At 31.6% G+C, this 26,233-nt stretch overlaps 1 protein-coding gene across 2 annotated transcripts in view; it reads right to left on the bottom strand.

Moving 5' to 3' along the window:
* ATR (ATR serine/threonine kinase) overlaps positions 1-26,233 on the bottom strand; it is a 113,010-nt gene that overhangs the window by 9,106 nt on the left and 77,671 nt on the right. For both annotated transcript variants that reach the window (XM_031957821.1, XM_031957820.1), the window contains exons 30-45: positions 25,160-25,251; positions 22,662-22,753; positions 22,210-22,387; positions 19,798-19,977; positions 18,920-19,079; positions 17,455-17,634; positions 14,871-15,013; positions 11,999-12,096; positions 10,970-11,202; positions 10,158-10,292; positions 8,469-8,672; positions 7,249-7,392; positions 5,093-5,243; positions 4,144-4,300; positions 3,899-4,052; positions 1,748-1,899 (exon numbers count right to left, since the gene is read on the bottom strand). In XM_031957821.1, the coding sequence (XP_031813681.1) occupies positions 1,748-1,899; positions 3,899-4,052; positions 4,144-4,300; positions 5,093-5,243; positions 7,249-7,392; positions 8,469-8,672; positions 10,158-10,292; positions 10,970-11,202; positions 11,999-12,096; positions 14,871-15,013; positions 17,455-17,634; positions 18,920-19,079; positions 19,798-19,977; positions 22,210-22,387; positions 22,662-22,753; positions 25,160-25,251 (2,453 nt within the window). The remainder of the gene's footprint in view (positions 1-1,747; positions 1,900-3,898; positions 4,053-4,143; positions 4,301-5,092; positions 5,244-7,248; positions 7,393-8,468; positions 8,673-10,157; positions 10,293-10,969; positions 11,203-11,998; positions 12,097-14,870; positions 15,014-17,454; positions 17,635-18,919; positions 19,080-19,797; positions 19,978-22,209; positions 22,388-22,661; positions 22,754-25,159; positions 25,252-26,233) is intronic.

The following is a 26,233-nucleotide window of genomic DNA, read 5'->3' as shown; positions in this document are numbered from 1 at the left end:
AGATTTAATGATATGTATGATTATTGTAACCACAAACCAAAAAATTGAAATCCACTATTACAAGTTACAATTACAGAAAGGGCAAAAGAAACAAATAGAAGAAAAGGTAAAGACAGAGAATAGAAGAAGGTAAACGATTGAAAGGGTATTAATGTATTATAAATTATTATTAATCTTAATAGCATGATAATCCTTGGGAAAACTTCAATTGGCAGATCCATTATCTTTGAGAATAATTCCCACTTAGAAATCAGAAGTTCCTTCTTAATTCTTTCACAGTATATTACTTTTCTTCATACTCTGCACCCAAATGACAAGTTAATAATACATAAAAGTACATTCCTTAAAATCAAAGTATCAAGAAATTCATACTTATCATGAACCCACAGGGTGCTATTGTCACCATCATTTGAAATAATATACTTAAATGTAATTACTTTAAAAAATTCATAGTAATCTTTGTTACACATCCAGTAGACAACAGACTTTTTTTTAATGAAAAACTCTTAATTAAAAAAAAAATACAAATGAAAAATGATACTGAAGCATAACCATGGAAAGAAAGTCAAAGTTCTTTTTGTGGGGGCAAAGAGCTGGTAACTAAGGATGTTGACTGGGAAAATTACTGAAGCCTATAAATATAACAATAAAGTATAATGAGACAGTTTAAGACAAATCTGTATGAACTGATTCAAAGAGAAATGAGCAAAATCACCAGAACAATTTATATAATGTAATTGTATATGACATTATAAAGACAAAATCTAAAAGACTTTTTTTAAGAACTCTGATCGATGCAATGATCAATCATGATTCCAGAGGACTCAAGATGAAATCTAATACTTCCTCACAGAAGGTGATGGATACAGGACACAGATTAAAACATGTAATTTTTTTGACGTAGCAAATGCAGAAATTTGTTTGGCTTGATAATGCAGGTTTGATACGAGAGTTTTGTTTTTCTTTCTTTTCACTGATGATTGGTAAGTAGGTGGGAGAAAAATGCTTTTTAGTAACTGAAAAAAAAAGTTTTTAAAAAAGAAAGAAAATCAACTCTTTATATAAATGACAGTACCTTGAATAATGCTTAATAGGTACCTCAGAAAATAAAATAAAGGATATTTTGTTTGAGTCACCCCATTACATTTACAACAATACAATAGTACATCAAGAGGAATAATCTGCCTAGAGAGTGCATATCTTTTATTTCAAATTTGAGTTTTATAGTTAATATAACCTAACTTTACATAAAATTTGTCAGGTATTAATTAATTTAGCTCTTCTATAGGAAGAGTTACATTTAAAATTTCCAAATTTGGAGGTAATTATTTTTTAAAATGCAGAAAATTTAAGAATCAGTTTTCTCTCATTTTCCTGGATTCCATTTTTAGTTACCAATGCTATGTAATATCGAGTTTATTTTCAGGATGGCAACAGCTTTAATATTTCTGTTAAATTACTCATTTCTATAACCCCAAGTCTTTTTTGCTTATAACAGAGATGCTACTGAATATACTAATCATAAAAGAAATAAAAATAAAATAAGGAAAATAAAAAGGAGATAAGAGTACTGCTGTTTCACTATGTATGTACATTCTGCAGAAGGTCACAAAAAAAAAAAAAAAAAAAAAAAAAAAAAAAAAAAAAGAGGCATTCTCTTTTCCAACAGAAAATTTACTATAGAACCAACCAAGAGGAAATTACTGTTTAAATTCATTCTTTACTAGTGTAATAAGCTCTTTGTTACCTCATTAAAGGTTCTCTTTGGTCACGCATCAGTCTCATCGTTACTTCACATGCTCTTCGAAAAAGACCTTCTGTTCCCATTGGACCCATTCCATTGACCATGTTATGAGTGAGGCGAAAAGGTACAATCTCTGGAACTTCAAAAGTTTCTCCCTTAACAAGCATGATTTAAAAAAAAAAAAAAAAAAAAAGATCATAAACTTTTATTTTTGTGCCACATGCATAGAACTTATCATCTGCTTTTAACAGTAACAGCATAATGTCTAAATGATTTATGCTCACATGTAAGGAATTAATAAACCGAAAAGACCCTTCCTAAAATGTAACTTTAAAAAATCAATTTCGCAAATATTCTTGTTGTTCAGTCATTTTCAGTCATGTCTGACTCTACATAACCCCATTTGGGTTTTCTTGGGAAAGATACTGGAGTGGTTTGCCATTTTCTTCAATTCATTTTATAGATGAGGAAACTAAGGCAAACAGGGCAAATGACTTGCTCAGAATCACACAACTAGTAAGTGTCTGAAACTAGATTTGAACTCAAGAGTCTCCCTGACTCCACACAACACTCTTTCCACTGTGCCATCTATTGGTCACTTTGTAAATATAGTGGACTAGGACCCATTTTCCTCAAACATTTTAGAGGCATGATTGGCCTATGAAGTACTATTTATATTTCCATTAGCAAGTAACTTTGTTTGAATTTAAAATACTGCAACTTATTTCCAATTCCATTTTATAGTAAATATTGCTATTCAAAATATACATTTTACACTCCTCTCCCCAAGAAATGAATATTAACTTTCTAACTGAATGATCTAACTGCTTATATTCCATGGACAGCAAATAAAACTTGCCTTATAGGGCCCAGATGAACACCCTCACTTTATAATTATAAATTTATATAATTATAATTATAAAAGAAATTTAAAAATTCATTAAAAAAATCCAACTTATACTTGATCAAGAACCCTCTACAATACATTCAGCAAATGGCTATTTAGACCACAGATATTAAATGGGTAGCCTGTTCACCATACCCTTGAGTATAGACCAAACTAGATCAAAATGTAATTGGGAAATACCTAACAAAATAAATGAATTAATGATAAAAAACAAACTATATAAACATATGGTTTTCTAAGTAAAAGTGACCCACAGTTATCCTTATATATGACTTAATGACTGCTGTTTCTATTTAGCTTCAACACCATTGGTCTAGACTTTGCTTGAAGACATCTTATATTGTCTTCAATAATATAATTAATAATAAAAATTTTTTTAAAATGATAAATAATATAATAAATAATAATAAAAGGACTACAACTTTTAAGGCTACCCATTCCATTTTTGAAAAGCCACATTAGAAATTTTTTTCAATATTAAACCTTATAATTTGTTTATTTGCAGTTTCTATCCCTTGTACCTACTTTTACCATTTGTAGCCAAACCAGATCAGTCTCACTTCCTCTACCAAGTGAAAGCTTTCAATTAGTCCAAGATAGCCTCAAATTCAAAATCTTGTCTTCTGGGTACAGCTTCGTGAAGCAAATGGTCCTCACATGACCTGACCTTAAGATCCTTCGTAAGCTGCCCTTTGCCCTGAGATTTTCATCTTCTTTTTTCACCCTTTCCTCCCTTGATTTTCTGTTTTCTATTCTTTTGTTTTATAAACCTCCTACCATTCCCGATTCTTTGGTAGTTGAAAGAAGTATTCTCTGGTACCAAGGAGAAATTGGATAAGAATGACAGCATGTTATAGTGGAAAAAGACTTCTATCTCATCTTTGATACTAACTTTGTCATCTTTGAATCTTTTGGGCCTCTCATTTCCTGATGTGCAAAATGGGAATACTACTACCCCTTCTTGCCACACAGGTTTATTGAAGGGAAACCACCGTAAATCTTGAAGTGCTATAAATGATTGCTAACTCATTTTGCTTTCCCATTTTCAAAACTAAAGGAGCTCCAGATTTCTCCTACCCCAATCACTATCCATTAAAAAAAGATATGAACTCTATGATAGTCAAAAAATTACCTGTCAACACCTGCACTTATGTTTGCTACTTATGATTAAACTACAGTTAGCAAGGATCAATTATGTAAACAAACTTGGAGGAAAATTCTCAAGTGATGAAAGTAATATTATTTACCTTATTAAACAGACAGTTGAAATCCACATGTATACATTCACCAGTCAAAGAATCAAAAAGAATGTTTTCACCATGTCGGTCTCCAAGTCCCAGTATATAACCAACCATAGACATTACTGCTGTGGAACGGCAATAGGCTGATCGGCTACTGTACCTGGTTGGAACAAAATACTATGCATATGGCAGCTGCCACACTATTGAGGCTGTGAATATAAACATCTAGCTAAAACAAGTAAACAACCGACCATGAAGTTGGATCAGGAAACGTTCTCAGAAACCACTCGTGGAACACAGAAGGGTGCCGTGGTAGCAAAAATTCTCGGAACACTTTCAATTTTTCAGACAAAGCAGCTGTCTTAGGCAGCATGCACTGGCGAAGTTCCTTTCCCGTCATGTACACTCCTACAAGGCACAGGTTTTAATCAGTTATTTTAACCAAATGTGAAGAAGAATGGAATTTTATAATTAAAATATGAAACAAAAAATATTTTGTGTCAACATTGGCTGAAAACAACTGTGAAAATAACATCAATAAAAAACAAGAGTAAAAAGGAAAAGATTTCAATGATAATCGAGGCAAAAAAATTGCTGTTCCATAAAACAACAACAAAATAAAAGATTGTATCATCATTTCCTAATTAGTCCAAGTACAATCTCTGAACTATGAAACTCAACATCAAGTGAAAATGGAATAGCAATTTCTTATCAATATGTGATCAAAACTAGGGAACCCATTTTGCTACAGAATTGCTTTTAAAAATCCATTCCAATTTGGGGATAGCCCCAAAGGTCCAAAAGATGGGCCCCTTGTGCAAATCCCAGAGGAAACTTATCATTTGTAGGATGGAAGAAATTTTTTAATTTTCTAAGTTTAAAACTTTTCTAACCAATAATTGAAATAGCAAATGTTACTCCAGTGTGGAATGAGTCCCTAAGAGATATTTTAAGTTGAAGAAGTCCTAGAGCTTCTAAAGTGGTCTCAGGATAGAGACCATGCTCACAGGAATATGGTATAATTCAAGATGAGTCTTGCTACGTTTACTTCGTGATGCAAGACATAACAGTCTCATGTCAGTCACAATACCCATTACAAGGCAAAAAAAAAAAAAAAAAAAAAAAAAAAAGCATTACAATGTGTTAGTTGAAATCATAGACCGATATTATAAATTAGTATCAAAGAATGTCTTTCAGTACCTTTTTCCTTATACAGTTTAGTCAGAATAAGTCTCAATCCGGCAGTGTTGTTAACCCATTCAATGATGCCACATTCATCATTTAGGGGAATAACTGCATATGTTCGGATATGAAGTTCTCTTCTGCGAGACTCTGCATCTTTCCTTAAGCACTATTTTTTTTTTTTCAAAATGGCAAACAATATAAAAACAGTAATATAAAGCTATTAAATTTCAAGATATACAACTTTTCTTAATAATAATAGTATAAGTTAGCTAACGATCATTTCAAAATGGTAGAGAAGAAAATTGCTTCTTTAACAATGAAAAATCATGGCTACTTTATTTATCAGTAATTTCTCAGAAATGTTTAATTCTCAGGAATGAAAAATGTCACCTAATTCTTGGGAGCATAAAACTATGACCAAAAGAGAAAAATCAATGACACCTATAATGAACTATGCCTTTGTCTTTAAGTTATTCATACTATATGTCTACCTCCTTAATATTCTAGCTTTGTATGACATCTTTCAACAGACTAGAAAGTCATGCAAGTGTTATTCATTCTTAAAATATTCCTAAGAGGATGAGAAGAATAGTTTTCTTTCCAATTTTAGAACTTAAAGAAATAAATACTGAGATAATAAGTACAGCTCCCTCACATCCCATCTGTTCAATTTCAAAAGAGCTGCTCAGTGATTTTTTTTTTCAGGTTCCCAAAAACTATTTCATACTTGTTAGGTTACGTAGTTGCTGGCAAAAGGAATGACACTAGGTAAGTGGTTACTTGCAAAAAGAATGGCACTATTTTGAGACCTATATTTAAATATCTGATATATTTAATATAACAATATTTAACACATAAGGTACATTTAAATATGACCTTTAACTTCTTTTCATTTCTGAAATATCAAAAGAACTTTGGCATTAGGAAATTTGGCTTTCAAGATAGGGGTTCACTAGTTAAGATTATAATAAAACATCAGAGTTTTGTAAATACACTATTTTAATAAACCACCAAGATTACTTATAATTCCTAATGCTGATAAAGGCAAAGTCAAGAAAAGAAGCTGACACAAATTTAACTTGAAGCCAGAAAAAAACTCAGAAATAACACATAAATAACTATTGAAAAGATCTGTAATTAAGGAACTTGCTATTCTGGTAAGGAAAAAGTAAACTCTTTTGAAATACTGGATTTCTAAATTATTCATTTTGATTTTTGTTATTTTTTAATATATCCAGATATAAACAAATTATGAATAATTTTGTCAACCTCATGATACTACCATTTGAGGTTTTTTAATTTTACTTTATTTGAAACAAATTCAATGAATTAGATGGAAGAAAACATGAAGTTTTAAAAAAAATAAGAAAAGTACTTATTTAATAACAAAGCTTTGGAAACATTTACCCAAAGAAATATATGATATTTAGTACTTAGCGATACCTGGATTTACAGAAACCCAAACAGTGTTACTAAGGGGATAACTACACTTTGACTCTTAAGGCATCTAATTAATCAACCCTCACATCATAGATGATAAGACAGTTTAGAAGGACCAGTAAGAGAGGGCCAGGGCAGGAACAGGATGGCTTCAATTCAAATCTGGCCTTGGACACTTACTTATCCTCTATGTGACTCTGGATAAGTCACTTAACCCTGTTTGTCTCAGTTTTCTCATTTAAAAAAATGTGCTAGACAAGGAAATAGGCAAACCACTTTGCCAAGAAAATCCCAAATGAGAACACAAAGAGTTGGACATGATTGAAACAAACAATATGTTGTATCAAGCTTTTTCGTTTGAGTTAAAGAAAACAACAGAAATGTTAAATGCCATTATTAATCAGTGACTTTGTGTCTTATAAAGCTGAAAGGAAAACAAGGAGAGACAACTTATTCTTTGATATTTTGTATATGTAAATGCTTTTTCAAATCATGTACAGGTTTTTTTCCCCCAAATCAAATAACCAATACAGTGAATCCTATTTAAAATTTTGATTTTTTTAAAATAATCTGGATAATATGGAAATACTTTGCATAATTTTACATATATACTTGATATCACATACAGAAAATTTAGAATTAAAAAACTTAAGTAAAAAAAAAATATACATGTTTTTGGGGTGGGGAAACTGGTAAACAAGTGCTGAAGTAAAAGCAAATTATTTACAAACCTTATTAATCAGGGAATTAAACTCCATAAGTCTACAATCTTTTCTTAGATCATCTTTTGGCTTACACATAATGATATAATATTTTCCATCTGATCCTTTTAAAGAAATCTTTTTTGGCTTCTGAAGTGATGGAAGTATTTCCACCTAAAAAGATCACCATTAGAACATGAATTTTTGGATAGTAAAAATGTAATAGAGTGCATATTAGGGTAGTAGCCATAAATAATTAAAATAACATAATAAATGACACAACTTTATAAAATTGCTACTTTATCAATTCTGTTCAAGTTTAATGGTTTCCCAATGATATAGCGCTCCCATTTCTTTTTGAGCAGTGAGCTTTCCTCTCACTATTTCTGTGAAATAGGAATTCTAAGCTTTGAAGTTAGGCTTTCTGACACCAGTCCTTTTCCTACCACATGATCTTGTTTCCCAAACAAGAGATGCTATTTCTTCATTTCAGTCAATGGAAAAACTTCAAGGTTTAACATATGGCAATGAGATCTACTTTTTAATAAAGACATCAGAATATATATATGTCCAAATGAATCATCACACTGAAAGATGTGACCTAAAGAAGCTGTAAGATTATCCAATGATGTTGCCACTGCACAAAATGTTTTGGGAACCCTTGTTTTGAAATTGCCATATAGGAATGTTATTTTGAATGACTGCAATAATAACAAAAAAAGGAGCCAAAAATCATTTCTGAGGCAAGTATGACAAACGAGATGAATGCACAAGCCAGGTAAAATCAGGCATGATTAAAAATAAGACATAAGTAAATAAGTTTGATTTTTTTTTTCCTGTGGCTTATCAATTGGCTCTGAAGGTAATTACAAAATTATGCTGAACAAAAGTAGCAGAGTAAGGTTTTGGCCTCAAAAGGTGACTATACTGAAGGAGAACAGTCATTTAGATATATTAACAAGTTTAACTAATAAAATGATATTCTATTATCCTGACAGTGGTGTGGTAGAAAAAGCATTGGAGTGGAAGCCAGTAGTTATATGGAGTCCAGTTTAGCTTCTCAACTTGCTATATATGTAATGAGATTAGTTCTCTGAGTTTCAATTCCTTCACTTGTTCTACTGCAATCATGATGTTTCTCCAAAAAACAAAACAAAACAAAACAAAAAAAACCCATCCATGTATTAATGAAGAACAGCAACAAAAACATGTGGGAATGAATGATATTATCAGATAATGTTCAATCTTACCACATCATCAAAGCCTGAAATATAGGCCCAATGTCCAGGAAATGGGTCATGGTTAACATGAGTTCCAGGAGTTGAAGGAAGAGTTGGTATCATGACAGATTGTAAGGGAATTAGTATTTCACTAAATGTTGGTTCTTCTACCAGTTTTTTAAGGGTTTTGAAATGAACATTCATGCTCAAGGTAGAGCTACTACCTCCATCAACCTAGAAAATATAGATAGTACATTTTTCATTTAAAAGTTCTCAAGTGCTTCTTAACCAAAAATCCAAACCAAGCTTTATCACCATAGCTCCTTAGTTATTTCCCCCCCAACAAAGCCTTTGATTCAAGTTAGTAAACATTTACTAAAAGCCTATTACATGTAAAACTATAGTAAATCTACAAATATAAATGATGATAAAAATAGCACAATTAAAATGTTTTATTTAAAATTTCTATCATGAACTTTTAAAAAAATGGTTGCAAAAATCCTAATGATATGATACTTTAGATACAAATACTAATATTTCAAACATAAGAATGAAAACAGCTATAGCATGAAGAAATTAACATGTTCTATATAATATTTAAAAAATTAACTGGGCAAGAGTTACCCTCCCTTTTAACCACAGAAAAAGAATCAGGAAAAGAGTAGCTTTAAAAAACAATTATACAGCAGAGTAACAACAAATTTGAGGGAAATATATGGACATGTTGAATGTCAGTTCAGTGCTTTAACTCTTCTTTTATTCAATGTTTAAGGTAAATAGTTCAGTGCTTTAACTCTTCTTTTATTCAATGTTTAAGGTAAAAGAATAAATGCGAAAGAACTTTTGAAAAGCAATCCATTACTTAGTTTGAATATATTTACATTGATGGTAACAGAAGAAAAGGATAAATGCTCAAAACCATTAAATAAATGTTATCATCAATCTTTTGATAAATAATGAACTGAGTAAAAATGAACCCTATTAACAAAGTTATTGGTAAGGAACAAATTAATAATAACCTATCTCTACATCATTTCATTCAATGTTTGCAATACAGTAGTTTAACGAAAAAACAAAACAAAACAAAACAAAAAAAATAAGGATGTCATAAGCTTCAACATCAATTCCTGAATAACTAAGTCACTGGACTGTCTTTGCATAAATAATCTGGTATAATAAAAAGCCATTGCTCTGTGAGTTGCTACCAAAATATCATATAAATCAGATATTAGAAACCTGTAGTGAAATGAAATGACATTTCCAATATTTTTTCCTACTACTAAAAACATCCAGTTTTTCTTTGGATTGTTACTAATTTTTATATATTATAGTCCTACAAGCAACCTTTATTATTATATATAGGTCAATGTTCTTAAATATATCAAAGGATTTAAACTATAAAGACAAGAAAGAAATAGGAGAGACAAACTTTAAAAAGCTAAAAATATTTTATAAATAAACATTTAAATGGATTTTTGAAAATCCCATACTTAAGGTTGATTCTGATGATAAAAGCTCATTGAACATTAAAATAATGCAGTTTAAAAAGAAAATTCTTTATGAATTGCAGAGTTAATTTAGGACAAGTATAAAGTAAAGTAGTTGTTATGAAAGATAAAATAATTCAAAACATAACAATAATTCAAAACATGATAACAAAAATGCAATGCAAAACTTATCCCATGGTTAATCTATAAATAATAAGACTTTTTACTGTACCGATCTATTGCACAATTCGAGAAGTTTATCTGTTAGGCGAGTTGCATCACCGATGAATTTCCCTAAAGATTTCTTCATCTGAATAGCTTTATTTAGAATTTCCTTGCATCTGTTTACACGCATGGGATAAGAGGACTGTAAGAAAAAATATACTTTTCAAATTCAATTTACATATTTACTTGAAATAAAATTATTTCCAAAAATTTGAAGTATAATATAAATCAAGGACAAAGGAAATGAATTTTCATTAATAATTTACAACTTAGTCATACACAAATATGAGTTATAAAAGTGATATTTCAGATGACTAAAATAAGAACACTAACAAATATATTATCATTTGTCTACTGTCAAATTATTTCACTATATACCAAAACTATGGCTACTATCTTAACCTTACTAATGTACTGATTATAATTAACTCAATTTCCATGAAAATTATATATATAGCACTAAAAGTTTAAGTTATGGTGTTTAAAAAACCCTATTTGTTAATTTTCATTTTTTAGTAAGTGAGAAATAATTTATAGTAAAATCACAAATCCATATCTAAATGTCAAAATTTTTCTCTGCATAGCAGACCAACAATTTGGGAATAATTTTTAGTCTTAGAAAGCTGTTTGGGGCGCAGAGATTAAGTTTCTAGTATTGTGTCTGAGGCAGGTGCCTGACTCCAAGTTTTTCTGAATGTAAAACCAACTCTCTAGCTTTCTTGTCATGCTGCCTCTCTTTTGCTTTACATTACTCCAAAAGAGGAAAAGTATTAATTTTTTTAACTGTATAAAAAGAAATTATCATAGTTATTCAATTACCTTTGACACAGCTGTCATCATCCACATTGCTTGCTGAGGATAGGTTAGAAACACTTTGACAATAATTTCCATCAAAACAACAAAGACCTCATCATGAGAATGACAGATTCGAGAGATCAACTGTGAAAATGCTGTTAGAAACTGGTAAGGTGCCAAATGATTTGTGTGCTCTGTGATCACTTTGTTTATTTTGGCCAAATCATTTCTCATTTGTAAACGATCAGAACGACTAGCTAGAAGAAATATGACAACAAATCAGCCTTTTGGAAGTATATATTTCTAAGTTTCAAAGCTTAAAAATTGTTTTCCCCCAAACTTTCACTTCTCAAACTCAGTTATAATCATATGCAAAGACTACAAATCTGCCTACTTCCAAATAAAGAAGCACTCCTTGCCCATATATTAAAGTATGGAGACCCATTGAAGACTATTAGTTATAGTGTGAAATAATAGGATAAATAAACCATTCTATATGTGGAAAACTCTTTAGTTGTTGTCACTGGCATTTAAAAAAAAAAAATCAGAATTTTACAATTCTCATCTAATAAAATCTCCTTATTGGACTAGATGGAAATTGAAGTCTAAACGAAGTATTATCTAAAGTTCCAGAATTCTCTGGAAGCAAAACTGTCAAAGATAAGTTAAAATAAATTTTTTTGGTATAATCTGCTTAGCTCAAATTATGAGTAATCAAACATTTCTACTACATTGAGCACCATGCAAAAATGCATTAAATCTTCAATTAATATGAACTGTCCTAAATTCATCTCTCTATTTGGGCAGGTCTCATACGCCTTCAAGAAGGTGTAATTATTCAGGTAAGAACATGTTTTCCCTTACGAGTTCGAAGACATATATTACATGACCAATATTCCTAGGAATCAAACTGCAGCTATTAAATTTGCTATTTCTCTAATCTCTACATCAAACTTCCATAATTTATTAAATTAGACTAATATAAATTTAATTTTATAAAAAACAACTAATTTTCTTTTGAAAATATTTGTCATATTGTAGAAAAAATAGTACCTTTTTCCCATTCATATGCTTTAGCACCAAAATCAAGCCACAGCGATAACATTCTGGGCATTGACTGATATATGAATTGGTTACCATATTGCAGAGATCTGTAATTGCATAGTCAAAGAGTATTAGTACCACATTAAATTTCAAACCTTGTAATATTAAAAAAAAAATAGAGTATATATAGAATTCTGAAAAAAAAATCAATCAATAAGCATTTATTAAACTCTTACTAACAGTTCACAATAAGGCTCTTATAGTGTGTCAAGCTCTGAGGGTAAAAAGAAAAAGTGAAGACAGTTTCTGCTCACAAGGAGCTTAAATTCTAAAGAGACAATATAAATAAATTCATATAAGATACCTAGAGAATAGATTTTTATCTATTTATTTTTATTTGTTAGGTTGATTTATTTTTTTAATTTTTATTTAATAGCCTTTTATTTACAGGTTATATGCATGGGTAACTTTACAGCATTAACAATTGCCAAACCTCTTGTTCCAATTTTTCACCTCTTACCCCCCACCCCCTCCCCTAGATGGCAGGATAACCAGTAGATGTTAAATACAGAGAATAGATTTTTAGAAAGAAGGAAGTAGCAGCTAAGATTTAGAAAGTCTTCCTGAAGAAGCTAGTACTTGAACTAAGCCTTAAGGAAAACTTGAAATTATCTGATTTCACCCTTTCATATCCAATGCCAACTGCATTGCAAAGACCTTTGGCCAAGGTCAACTATATTTTTAGCTAGATCATATTCTATATATTCTTTCCTTAATATTTCTCACCCACTGACATAAATCTAGTCTACACCCTTACTATCTCATTTGGGCACGATGGGAGCAATATTCCAATTCTTTTCTTATGAAAGTTAGGTTAGTTTTTCCATGAGGGCTGATTTTAAAATGTTTACTGAGCTTGACTGGCCCAAGGATAAGGCTAAAGCTTTAAGCCTCCCTTACAACAGCTTTCTGAAAGCCTTTTCATTCTGACCTAGCTTCCTGATTATCTAAGAGCAGAAAAGGTCCACCTTACTTGGTGCCCTTGATATATAACATTTATGTTTTCCATTAGCTATGAGCCATCATACTGCTAACCAGATATGTTTCTATATGGAAATAAGATTCTTCTTCTTGAGCTAAATGTTAGAATATTTTTTAATATCCTACTTGTGCTATGACTAATTAAACTTCCTTTTGTTAACTGCTAAATGACTTATGAACTATTTTTCATCTTACTGTTAATCATGATGTAAGGAAGTATCAGTCCACCTCAGGTCAAGCCTGCCCTTTTGACCTGGAGAATCAGTGAAGCAACTTTTTAGGGGTCCAACAGCCTCTCATCTCTTCCCAGCCCTGCCTATCAATTCTAGACTACTTTTCTGAAACAGTGATTTCACCAACTTGCTCAGCTTCTAAAAATCTTCCTTGCCTCTTCTCTGCTTAGACAGAAAAGTTCAAACTCTTCTGAGTGAGGCTTTTTGCAATCTGATCCTTTACTATTGGTCCACTTAATTTTCCACTAACCATCCCCCTTTCTCATCATGAACCATGTTTATGTTCCATGTAGATCAGGAGTTGTTCTTGTGGTACAGACTTTTTTGGTAGTTGGCTGAAGCTTGTGGACCCCTTCCAAATTGAAGGAAATGTTACAGGTTAGTAAAAACAAAAGTATACAGTTTGTTTTGAACCGAATTCACAACCTTGCCTTCTGAAATCTATGTACAGGATGAGGAAGAGAGAAATGTTTATAGGACCAATGAATGGACAGACCCCTTGAACTAAACCAATATCCTTACTTTCTTTCAAAAATAGCACATATACTGCTATCTTTGCATATCTGAATCTATAAGAATTCTGGAATTTTCTCCCCCTCACAACATTTTGGATATAAAATTTTCTGAATGTCATACATTTTTCTGCCTCATTACACAATGAGAAAATATTATTATACATTTTATAAAATCTTTTACAGCACCTAGAAAAACGACATTTGATATTTAATAGAAAAAGATCATATCTAATATAAACTGATATCCAAGATGACACATTCTAAGGTATAATTAGATAAAGATCAATGATGTTCAGCCCATTATTTACAGCAGTATAAAATAATCAGCAAATTCATTCACTTTTCTTCTGTTTACACATCAGTTATGAAGAGGAATATATATTTTTGCCTCAACTACAAGCCATTAGTAATAATGTCTGAATTTTGTATTGGGAAGTGAACAAACTCTGATAAGTTAAAACCTCTGATTCAAGTATATTTCTTTATTGTTAATATATTGCTAAAAGCCAATTAAGTAAACTATTCTCTCCAATCTTTGCAAGTAAGAATTTAATGTAAAAAAGAAGATAAGAATTATCAATATAAACAAGGTTCAACTTACAAATAAGTTTAGAGTTCAAAACTTCATTTGTTAGTTGTTTAGAAGTCAGATTGCATTTTCCAATATAAACTTTTCAGTAATTTCTCCAAATTAAAATATTTTGGATTTATTGACTAATTAGCAAGAAAAATCTTCTCACAGGTCTGGCAGGATATATGGTAATCAATTTTTATGAATTATAAATAATCTGTTTCTTCTAATCCCTAGATATTTCTGTTTGCTATTTCATTCAATTTCTAATAAATGCAAGTTGGTCGGCATTATGGAAAATAGATAACTTTTATTATATATTTTGCATTAAAGATCCTACTGAAAACATTTTCAAGAATTTCTAAATTTCAAATGAGACATTTAAAATTTTTCCATTTAAATATCCAGCTAACAAATTATATCATAAAGAAATAGAACTACTTAAATCCTAAATGTGATGGGTTGTAATGTAAGTATAAATAAGTATTCACCAAGCAAATCTATTACATCTTAAATTTTACCTTCCAAAGTGAAGAACAATATATCTTATCAGGTCTCCCTGCTTCTCCATTTTGTTGTCGGTAACCATAGGCATCAATTTGTCATAGTATTTAGCAAGATAAAAGTGTCCATCCTCCCATTCTGGCAAGAATAAGGTTACATCCTGAAAATGATAATTTGGAAAACTTGCCTTAGAAAATATGTAAAATTTGTCATGGGAAATTCAAATGAGAAATCTTAAAGGAATCTAAAACTTTATATAGCTTCTCCAAAATTTTTCATAACAACCTTTTATGGTAGCTTATTTAAAAAACAAACCTTAGTCACGTAACTAACAAGATGGATGACTGGGCATTTTCTCCAGTCCTCACAGACTCTCCAAAATAAGAAACTGTGCACAGGCTTTCTCAGCAGGTCCTAACGAGCTCACTTCCACACTGGGCAGGGAGATTGGCAGAATGTTCCACCAGCTTGTTCTCTGGGCTCCATTCAGTAATTTGTTCGTTGCTAAAGTAAACTCCATCCCTGTCCTCCCTGCAAATGGAACCAACAAGCAGAAGGCCTAGACTGGGCCTACTCCCTTGCCCAGAAGAAGGAAGTAGAAGGAAGAAGAGAAGCACTGTGCTTCAGGTGCATTGTGCTGCAACGGTCTCGGGCCAGAAAACTAAGGGACAGAGGGACAGGAGGCTAGGGGCTCCCAAATGTGTGGAGAAAAGATACTGATATTCAAAGAGGCAGAAGATCCCATGGACTCATGGCATGAAATTCGCAAATAGTTTAAAAGAGCAATAAGAATATTTGAAACAGAGGTTAATGGGTTATGAATGGTAGAAATTACGGCTTATGTAGCAGAAATTACTAATAGAGGAAAAAAACCCAAATCCAAGCTAGCAAAGTAATTGCTTTGGAATATAAAAATACTGAAGTCAAGGACAATCTGGAGGAAAAGAAGCAAAAGGCAATTAACATTAAGAGAATACATGATCTCTACACAAAAGTAAAACACTGATCTTAAAGATCACAAGATATGTTGAAATAATTTCAAGTATCATAAGTCACCCAGAACATGACAAGTCTAAAAATATGATAAGCAAGAATTGTCCAGAATTTCTTAAAACAGAAAATAAAATGGCAAGCAAAAAAAAAATCCTGAGATCACTTCCAGAAAAATAAATTAGATTTTTAGTCCCTCAGGGAATTTATGCTACCATTACATTTCTCTAGCATTTAGCACACTATCAAGTATTCAATGAAAACAGCTGGCAGCTAGGCAGCTTAGTGAATAGGTAGACCTGGAGCCAGGAAGAATTCAAATGCAGCTTTGGACAGTTAAGTATGTGAACTATTTAATCTTTGCTTGCTTAAGTTTTTTCAAATGGAAAATGGAAATACTAATAGCACCTACTTTTCAGGATTGTTGTGAGGATCAAATGAGAAACTATTTGCAAAATGCTTGGTATTGTGTCTGGCACATGGTAGGCACTTAATAAATGCCTTTTAATTTCTTTTTCATGTGTACACAAAGTGTTTTAAGCAATTCAATAGAGCTCTTCGATTAAAAATCTCAATAATCAGCTATGTATCATTTAAGAAATAATCTGCCTAAAACATTAATAATTATTTTAGAATTAAAGTTTTGCAAAGGTTTCTTTATCTCCAGAGACATTTTAAAAAACCTCTTGACATTTACCATATATGTTAACAAATCGAGCCGAAGTCGTCTTCTTATACTTTAATCTAAAAGGTTTAATTTTCAGTGTTGTGAGTTCTAACAGCTCCTCCTGAACTAGAAAAACTTGTACTACACATCCAGCAATGGAATGTATTTCTATCATTCTAGGACTAACATAACTAAGTCCAGAAAGGCTCACCATCAAACATTTGGCAAGTAATCTAATTTTTCCATCAAAACAATTTAGGAAACAATTTCTAAGATAGCAAGAGATTTGAACTGTTTCTCAGTGGAGTAAGTACCCACTGTAATAAAATTATGAATTGTCAAAGTACTGAAATAAAAGGGGAAAAATACATAACTTGTCAATAAGTAATGTTTTACCAAAGTGAGATTTGCACCCACAACAACAGATTATGGTAGCTCTCATCAGACAAGTGACCAAATGATAATAAAACCAGAAACTAGCTCGGAATTTAAGCATCTTCTTTTTGGTTAACAAATTGCAACCACAGCCAACTGTCAGCTCTTATAAATTTACTTTAGTTAACTTAGGGAATTATAAATAAAAATAATTTTGCATATTTTTTTCTTCTAACTTTCTGATAAACTCAATGAAATTGTTTCTAACATATACAAGTATACAAATGATCAATAAGGTTGATATTTACTCATACTTTTAGTTCTTTCTCATTCTGGAGAGTTCTGAACATTTTGAGTTCCTTGGATAAACTGCCCAAATATATCTTCTAACTTTAGTATGCTATTTAAATTTAATTGTTTATTAGAAATGATCATAATACCAAGATGAATCCTAATTACAAACCTTAGTATAGGTAAAACATAAGGCAGAAATTATAATCTATTATCTGCTCTTGATCATTTGTGTTAAAATTCTAATTTCTATTCTCTCAGTAAATAATTTAACTTGCCTTATATTTTTTCATAATTGCATTGCTTTCAGAGTTGGCCGTTTCTTCCATAAACCGACCCACAAGTAACATAGCTCGACCATGGATTAATTTATTCTTGTTGTCAGCTGGAGCTTCATTCTCAGGAAAACATAACTCAACCCCTTTCTGAAGAACAATTAAGGCCTGATGAACATCACCCTATAAAAAAGATTAAAATGTTTTCTTTAAAACAAAATATTCTTGTCCATAACAACAAAATGCATAGTCCAAAGTATCTGGGCTAATGTTGTGAACGTTCAAGGTCATGGAACCTGCTTAATGTATACTACCACATAATCTTCTGATCTGATTCCCATTTAAGAGTATCGAGGCAAATAAAATTCTATTTCTATAATAATAAATTCCTAAAGGCAAAGGTTTGAATATTATGTAAAATTCCTCTAGCAGTGAGTATCATGAAATATGCAAATTATTTTTATCAGCTAGTGATTTATGCCCAAAGGTTGATTATTTCTCGATGGGAGAGAAATCACTATTTCCTGCTTTTAACTAGGAAATATTACTTCTCTTCATTTATAATCCTATTTTTAAAAGGATTACAGTATCTACAACTTATAAATATTACAATCTTAGCCTAATATTTAATATGGGTCATACTGTGCTTGATAATTCCATACTGGTGGGTACTGTGACTAGGTAGTTTGGGAAGTAAGTTCATCTTGTTATACAAGTCCTCACCACAGTCTCTACTTCATCATAAGCCTGACTTCAGGACCATAGGGTAGATCAGTCTCTATAAACAGACAAAATGGCTTTAGAAGTAAAGTTTTACTTCAGAGTATCTTTTTCAGAAGGCAAGAAAAGAATAAGTAAACTGGGAAATGTCTTAAGGAATTGAAGGCTCATTCTGGAGGAGATTATGGGGCAGCTAAGGGAGAGTTAACGCTGAGCTATGATCTCAAGAGATGAGACCTGGGCTTAGGGATCAGGGTGCCAATATGAGCCTCAGAGGAAGAGGGAGAGCCTCCAAACCTCAGGCCTGGAACGAGGAGAAAAACAGATTGGTTAATAAGCCTTTCCCCTGCTCTCAGAGCTTAATCACTAGGAAACAAGAAATGGTTAAAAATAGTTGGGTGCCTATTATATTCAAAGTAGAACAAACAGTCCAAAACATCAACACTAGTAAGGAGATATATAAAGGACACATGAGAAGAGTAGAGGTTATGTCAAGAGGTTTTTGTCCAAGGTGAGGAAGGTATCCAGTGGCATCCAAAAGACAAAGGAGGCAGGGATGCCCAGTCATTGGTAAGAGGCTATGGGAGGAAAATGAAGAAAGATGAAGGAGACTTGGACATTGTCCCTGTCATGAAGCAGGAGTTGGGCCTTGACTTCCAATGGGCCAGTTCTGACTTCTCACAAGCTGGCAGAGGAAGCACAGCTTAGGGTATCAGTCACACGTTGGGGCCGCAGTCTGCTTGATTACCTTGGACCACAGCCACTTTGCTCTTTCCACATACAATTCAGCAAGTCGGGATTCTCCTGCATTAAGCAGAGCATTGTAGGCTGTCTGGTGGTGGCCAGCCTTTCGGGCGACTCTTGCACTCTGCAGCCAGCATTCTCCAACCATTTCGCTATAGTCTGGCCTAAAGTAACAGTCCAAAGTGCATTATATGAAAAGCTGAAATGAAATATCTGACTTCAACATTCAATCCAACACCTATTTATTTATATGCAGAGTACTTTGATACAAACTGGAGAAACAAAACTTATTAACAGTCCCAGAAAACAAGGAAGTTACATGAAACTTTCTTTCAAAGGAATATAGCAATAACTTCTTTAAATGCTGATTCATAACTTTTTGAAATATTTACCCACTATCATGTAGTCTAGGTTCATGAAAATTGATCATAACAAACTAATTTATATGGAAGGGCATAAAAAACAACCTTTAAATACATGAATGAATGAACAAAATTAAAGGTAAAAAAAATAAAGCTCATTACATTCTTTACCATATTTCAATTTGTAAAGTTGTTTCTATTATAATTCTATAAAATAGGTATTGCTAACATTATAACATTATTATCCCAGTTTTCAAAATGAGAAAACTGAGATTTAGATAAACTTCCTCTTAACTGTGCAATCAGTTAATGTAAGACATATCAATGCAGGTGTCTTTATTTCAAACCTAATGTTCTTGCCACTAATCCACATTGATTCCATTCCCAACCCAAGTGTAGCTTTGATAACACAAAGGTAGACACTGACTCAGACAAAAAATTAGGATGCAAAAAAATTCCCAAATAAAGCTACTACACAATCCTGAATTCATAAAGTTCAAAAGAAAGCAAAAGGGCAAACCTTTTTTTGAGACTTAATAAAGCTCGGCGAAGTGCCAAAATGGGCTCTTTGGCTCTATAGGAATTCTGGGTCATTTCTAGACGAGCTAACCAGTTGAGGGAATCTTCTTGATTACTATCACTTGGAGACTGCTGAAACAGAGGTCTAATACTATGTTCCAATTCACAGAGCATATGCAACCTAAGGGGAGATGAGAAATCTATTTAAATTAAAAACTAGTCAGTCACAAGAATCAAATTACTCATGAAAAATCAAATTAATTTTCAATTCAAAAGAATCAAATGTGCAATTATAACCAAAGTATTTCTTCTTGAGGAAAGAGTTTGGCTGAGGGTAGTTATGGCTGGAGGCCGAATTGGACTAATTTGCCGATTGCAATGATGAGTCTGAACAATGCTAGGATATTGATATTTGTTATGAAGATGTGTTGAATGTCTCAAGAGTTGCTGTTGATTATTAGTCATGCTAATTATCCAAATCAAGGAGACTTGTATTCAAAATTGGCCTTAGACACATCTTGGTTAGGTGCCTCCAGAGCAGGTCACTGAATAATTCAGGTGGCCCACAACACTCCCAAGAGCAGCATGAATCAGATAAAATGTAACTAGGATACATGTAATAAAAGAAATAAAATAAAACAGATAACATATTTAAAATTAAGTTAATATGTGACTCTTTAAAAGTTTTTGTTTTCTATTTGAATTTAATGCCACTGCTCTAGACAACTAAGACTCAGAGAAAATGTTGACCAGCAGAAACAAAAAGATCTTCCTCAACCAATTAAGTTACAGATATAGTCCCTACTCCCCTATTTATTCTTGATATAAATGATAAAATTTTAACACTAAAAAACTATGCATGAAACATAATTCACAAAGTTCTTTACTAGTTTCCTCAATTTTAAAAACTGCAACTAAAAAAAAGGAAAAACTTCAGCAAACAAGGAACACTACTAAAAAAAAAAACCCCACAAAAAAAACAAAAAAACAAAAACTTTTACATCTACATGTAAAATGTCTAATTTTATGACTGACATGACTACCTGTGGTCATCACTCTGAATTTTCTTTCTAATTAAGGTAATGGGTTTTCTCTTCTATTATTCTTCATAACCAACCAAACAAATCGAAAAATAAATAGCAACACTCATGTAGTATAGACATTGACTGCATTATACATACATATGAAAGCATCTGTTTCATTTAAGTTCTGGATCTGTATCTCTGGTCTTGTTAGCACCAAAATTTTAATAGGATGTTATTATACAATAATCATAAAGGGAACTAACAATACTGCATGGTGCACATATGCAATTATCTATACATACATATACATATATATCTATATACATATATATATATCTTAAACATTAATAAATGAAAAAAAGTCATCAAAATATCAAAGTTTTTTCCTAAGAAACTCCCCCCCCTCACAATTTTTTAACGTTTTCCTTTTTCCTTTTTTTCATTTTTCTCCTCAGGTATAAACAAATATGGTAGAATTTATCTTCTGATCTGATATTAACTCTCTGGAAAATGATAATCAAGCTATAATAAAACAGCATCACTAAAATAGTTGACATTCTTTTCTGTTAATATATTGATATATCCTATTAAGATTCATAAAACTGAATCACAAATTACTTAGAAATATCATCAATAACCATATTAAAATGTCTGCAACTACCTAGTTCTTTGTCTAGGATGATGACAAAGAATACATTACTGAATTAGATGGAACCCATCTAATTTTTATTGTTCAAAGTATCATTATAATGTGAAATGAAGCTGGGTTCTCAAAAGGCCATCTGTCCTAGCCAAGTACAAGCCATCATGTCTATCTAGCTGAAGAAAATGGGTCACTTAGACAATGCATTTCTGTAACCAGTATAAATAAGTACAAAGTATATTAATAAAGGGCTGGCCATTAGGAGATATCTCTTTTTGGCTACAGCAATTTGTTTCAATATCTACTAAAATGTGAAAGAAATGAAACTTACATTAAGTAAGAATACACACAAAAATAAAGCCCCAGATCTATAAAATACTACTATTGTGCATCTCAGATTAAGAATAATTTAGGGAAGCTAGGTGGCCTTCTGGATAGAACACCAGCCCTGAAGTCAGGAGGACTTGAGTTCAAATCCCACCTCGGGCACTTAATACTTCCTAGCTGTGTGACCCTAGGCAAGTCATTTTACTGCAATTGTCTCAGCAAAAAAAAAAAAAAAAAAAAGACTGGTAAGAAAGACATTTTCTTTTTAGTAAATTCTAGTGCTTTTAAGGCAGAAACAATCAATTTAACCAGATATGACAGAATGTATCAAACACATTATCAACCGCAAGAACAGAATTAAATTGTAGACTTGTCACAGGAGGTTTAATTAAAAAAAAAAAAATATTACAATAAGTACCTAACAATATATTCGTATCCTCGCTGGTATGAGCCTCTTTCAAAACTTGCTGCTGAAAGAGGTACAATTTGCTCTGATCTGACTAGTTTCAGTGTCTCATAAAAATTTGTGGTATCCCTTTTTTTGGCTGATAACAACAGCTGTCCTAGTCTCACACTCCATGTTGTTGACTTTCCATCTGAAAAATAAATTAACAATCAAGTAATTTCATATCATGTTACAGTAGTTACCATACAATCAGCTCTGTCTCCTTTGGCAACGTGCTTAGCAAAAATCCTTAGTTCAATTCATCTAAAGTTGTTTTTCAAATGAGTACTTGAATCTATTTTAAAGTATCTAAATGGAAAAAAGACAGCAGGACAGATGGAAAGACTAACTACAAACTGGCTACTTGTAAAGTCAGAATTTTAAAAATATATTAAAACTGCTTGTATTTCAACATCCATTTCTACCTGCTGCCAAATAGTTTTCCACTAAATCCCATTGTGATAGTTTCCAAGCTGCCTCCACTCTGTATGTGTTTAATTCATCTGTCCATTCAGACCTATTAGGAAAAAAAAAACCCAATCAATCATTCTACTTAAACTCTAAATGGAGATTTAAAAAGATTCACGGAAAAGTGTTTAGCTGCAAAATGTCCAGAAATTATATCATGAGTTCCAAATTTTCCTTATTCCTAAGCAAATTTTTCCCACACTGGTTGTTCCTATAGATCTGTTAATCTATGCTGCAAGAATAAATCCTAGCTCTAGGAACACACATTAAGTTGTCACTAAGATTAGTTAGTTGCTTGCTTTGAATAAAAAGACAATCAATTATTGATTAATCAATAAACCACTGTCCTAAGTTCTCAGGATACATATACAAAAAGATAGACTCTTATCTTGCATGAATCTATTAGGAAATGCAAGTAAAGAAATACATTAAGTGGTAGTAGTAAAATTATTCAGATTTTTTGGAAAAAGAAGCAACTATTTGAATTGGAAACAAGGATTAAAAAAGAGGAAAGTCAGAGCAGCTAGGTAGTGCAGTGGATAGAGCACCAGCCCTGAAATCAGAAGAACCTGAGTTTAAATCTTTTCTCAGACAATTAACACTTCCTAGCTGTGTGACCCTGTAACCCCAATTGCCTGGGGAGAGGGAGAGGAAAATCATTATCAAATTTAAAAGTAGGAAGAAACTCAGTGGTCAATGATACATTTTTTTAAAAAAATGTACAAACAGATCTCTTAAAGTACTTACTTATTTGATAAGTACTTATGACATTCTGTCACAAAGTTTGCAAAGCTTGCCTCATAAAAGTTGGCTTTCTCTTTCAAAGGCACTATAATTATAATTTTGATATTTGGATCTTGAATTATGATCAATTAAATAAGTTTTCTCAAGGCAAGTATTACAGAGAACAAGAACAAAGCCAAGTAACTAGTTATTTTTGCTTTTTCTATCAAAAATTATTAAAGTAACAGCATAAAGATGATAATTGTAGAAATCTGTATAGAAGAATTGCATGTTTAACACATCTGTGTTACTTGCCATCTAGGGAAGGAGATGGGAGGGAAAGGAGAAAAAAAATTGGAACACATGGTTTTTACAAGGGTGAATGTTGAAAACTATGCATATATTTTGAAAATAGTTTAAAAAATTAATAGTATATATATTCATTTACCTCTTCAAATATAAACATAATACAGTTTATAGCAAGGTTTAAAGAAATAAAATGCTAGGTTCAAAATAGTATTTTTTAACCAATAGAACTCTCTTTTCTTTTTTCATTTATGGAAACAAACTAGGTCCTTGTGATTATATAAAAATGAACTATCAACAGCTCATATATAATCTGTGGAACCTATAAAAAATTATTTGCTTCCTTGAATTAATAAGTGGTCCAAGAGCCATGTGTATTTATGTTTACTACTTCCCTGACTCTTTCTGGAAGGTGTAATGGATTTTTTATTGATACCAGCTTTATTACACATTACTTGGCATTTAAGATAAAGGTGAGATTATACAGGTTAATGTGAGTCTGCAATAGCAGAGATGTTTCCTAATTTTTTCTTACTCAAGGTTACTCTGGAAACCACACTTTAATATCATTTATCCACATTTAATCTATTGCAAGAAACTGTTCTTTAGCTTACTTTTTCAAAGAGATTTTTTTTTAAACTATATTTTCTACAGAAAAAAAATTTAACTGACTAAATAGTAGCTTCTTCAAAGTCTTCTACTGACAATATACTAGAAATTAGGTCTAGCACTTTTACTTATCACCATCACTTTTAAAATAAAGCTTTAAATGCAAAATTTTTTTGTAAATTTCCTACCAGAAGATTAAAATCACACAACACAGGATCATTGGACTTCTAAGAGGTTCAAATCACAAAACTTAACCTCCTTGAGTCTCTGTTGCTTTACCTATAAACTGGGATTCATAGTTTATAGGCTAATATTCTCCAAGAGTTATTGTGAGATACTATAAATCACATTAATGTATCTATGATATTGCTATTAATTTGTAGGACCAAGATCTAATTAATGATGATAATGGTTGCTACTTGAAAAGGTCTTTCAAAACAAAGTACAAATAACTTAGGTATTAGACCAAAAAGCACCAAAAAATTAGTGAGAACTCTGTGTATAGGAGTTATTTCCATAAAAGGCTATTTTAGAAATAGCATGCAACTCCTTAATCAGGATGTTAAGTCAAAAGGTAGGGTGTGAGGATCAAATAAGATAATATATACAAAGTACTTTGTTAACCTTCAAACATCATATAAATGGAAATTATTATTATGAAGTGAAATAAAATGTCTTTTTTGGAACAATCTATACTGACTAGCACAAGTCTTACAAGTTTCATAACTTTTGAAGATAGTTTATTTCCCAAAATTACTTGGTGGAGATTTCTGAGGTAGAGAAGACAAGGAAAATTATTCCTTTAAAAAAATATTACCTGTTAGCATGCACGCCATTCACCTGAGTGATTACAGTGGACAACTGACCAAGACCTAACATGGACTTCACTACACCATGATAATGAATGATCTATAAATTGAAAAATATTTAAAATATCAAAACAATCATAGTTATAGCAAGTGAACTAAATTGAAAAATATTTAAAATATCAAATATGGTTATAATCAAGTGAATACTAAATTGCTTAAGTGATAATGTAATAAAAAATATCATCCACCATTCTCTGATTACTTTTTGTTTAACAACTGGTTGATTTAGCAAGATAATTAAGTAATCAATCAATAAGCATTTATCAAGCACCAACTATAAGTCAGGCATTGTGCTATACATGAGGGATACAAAAACTAAAACCAGAGAGACATACAGATGTGGGAATTATCTTCATAGGAATGATCATTGAACCCATGGAAGATAATGAGATCAAGTGAGAGAGTATAAAGAGAAAGGAGGTATAAAAGAGAATCCTTAGAAATATTCCATATTTAGTGAATGTGGCATCTTAACATAGAAGACTGAGAAAAAATGGTCAGGTAGTTAGAAGGAGAACCAAAACTGAACAGTCATGAAATCTGGGACAAATAGTCAACAGCATTAAATGCTTCAAAAGTCAAGAGAAAGAGAATCAAGATAAGGCCATTAGATTTGGCAATTAAGAGATTTATTGGTAACTTTGTAGAGAGAAATTTAAATTAAGTTAATGAGGTGGGAAGTCAGACAACAGAATATTTAGGAGACTTATGTGAGAAATATCAGTAAGAATACTCAGATATATTGAATACAAACAGTTATTTTCAAGGAATTTAGAGGAGAATGGGAGGAGAGGCATGATTACAACTCATCTCCATCTTTCTTTACAAGCTGGGTTACTCTGATCCATCTAGAAATATTCTAGATGGGTCTATCTGTGTGTATATGTATGCATTTATTTACACAGAAAACACATGTGAATAATTATTGTATGCATGTACATACTTCTATATACAGAGATATACATAATGACACATGCGTTTTAAAAGCAAAATTCTACCCAACATTAAAATTTTGATATAGA

This window comes from Sarcophilus harrisii, chromosome 3 (genome assembly GCF_902635505.1).
Source record: "Sarcophilus harrisii chromosome 3, mSarHar1.11, whole genome shotgun sequence".
Classification (NCBI taxonomy): Eukaryota; Metazoa; Chordata; class Mammalia; order Dasyuromorphia; family Dasyuridae; genus Sarcophilus; species Sarcophilus harrisii.
Note: the sequence above shows the minus strand (reverse complement) of the source record. Positions and strands in the feature narration are given on the sequence as shown.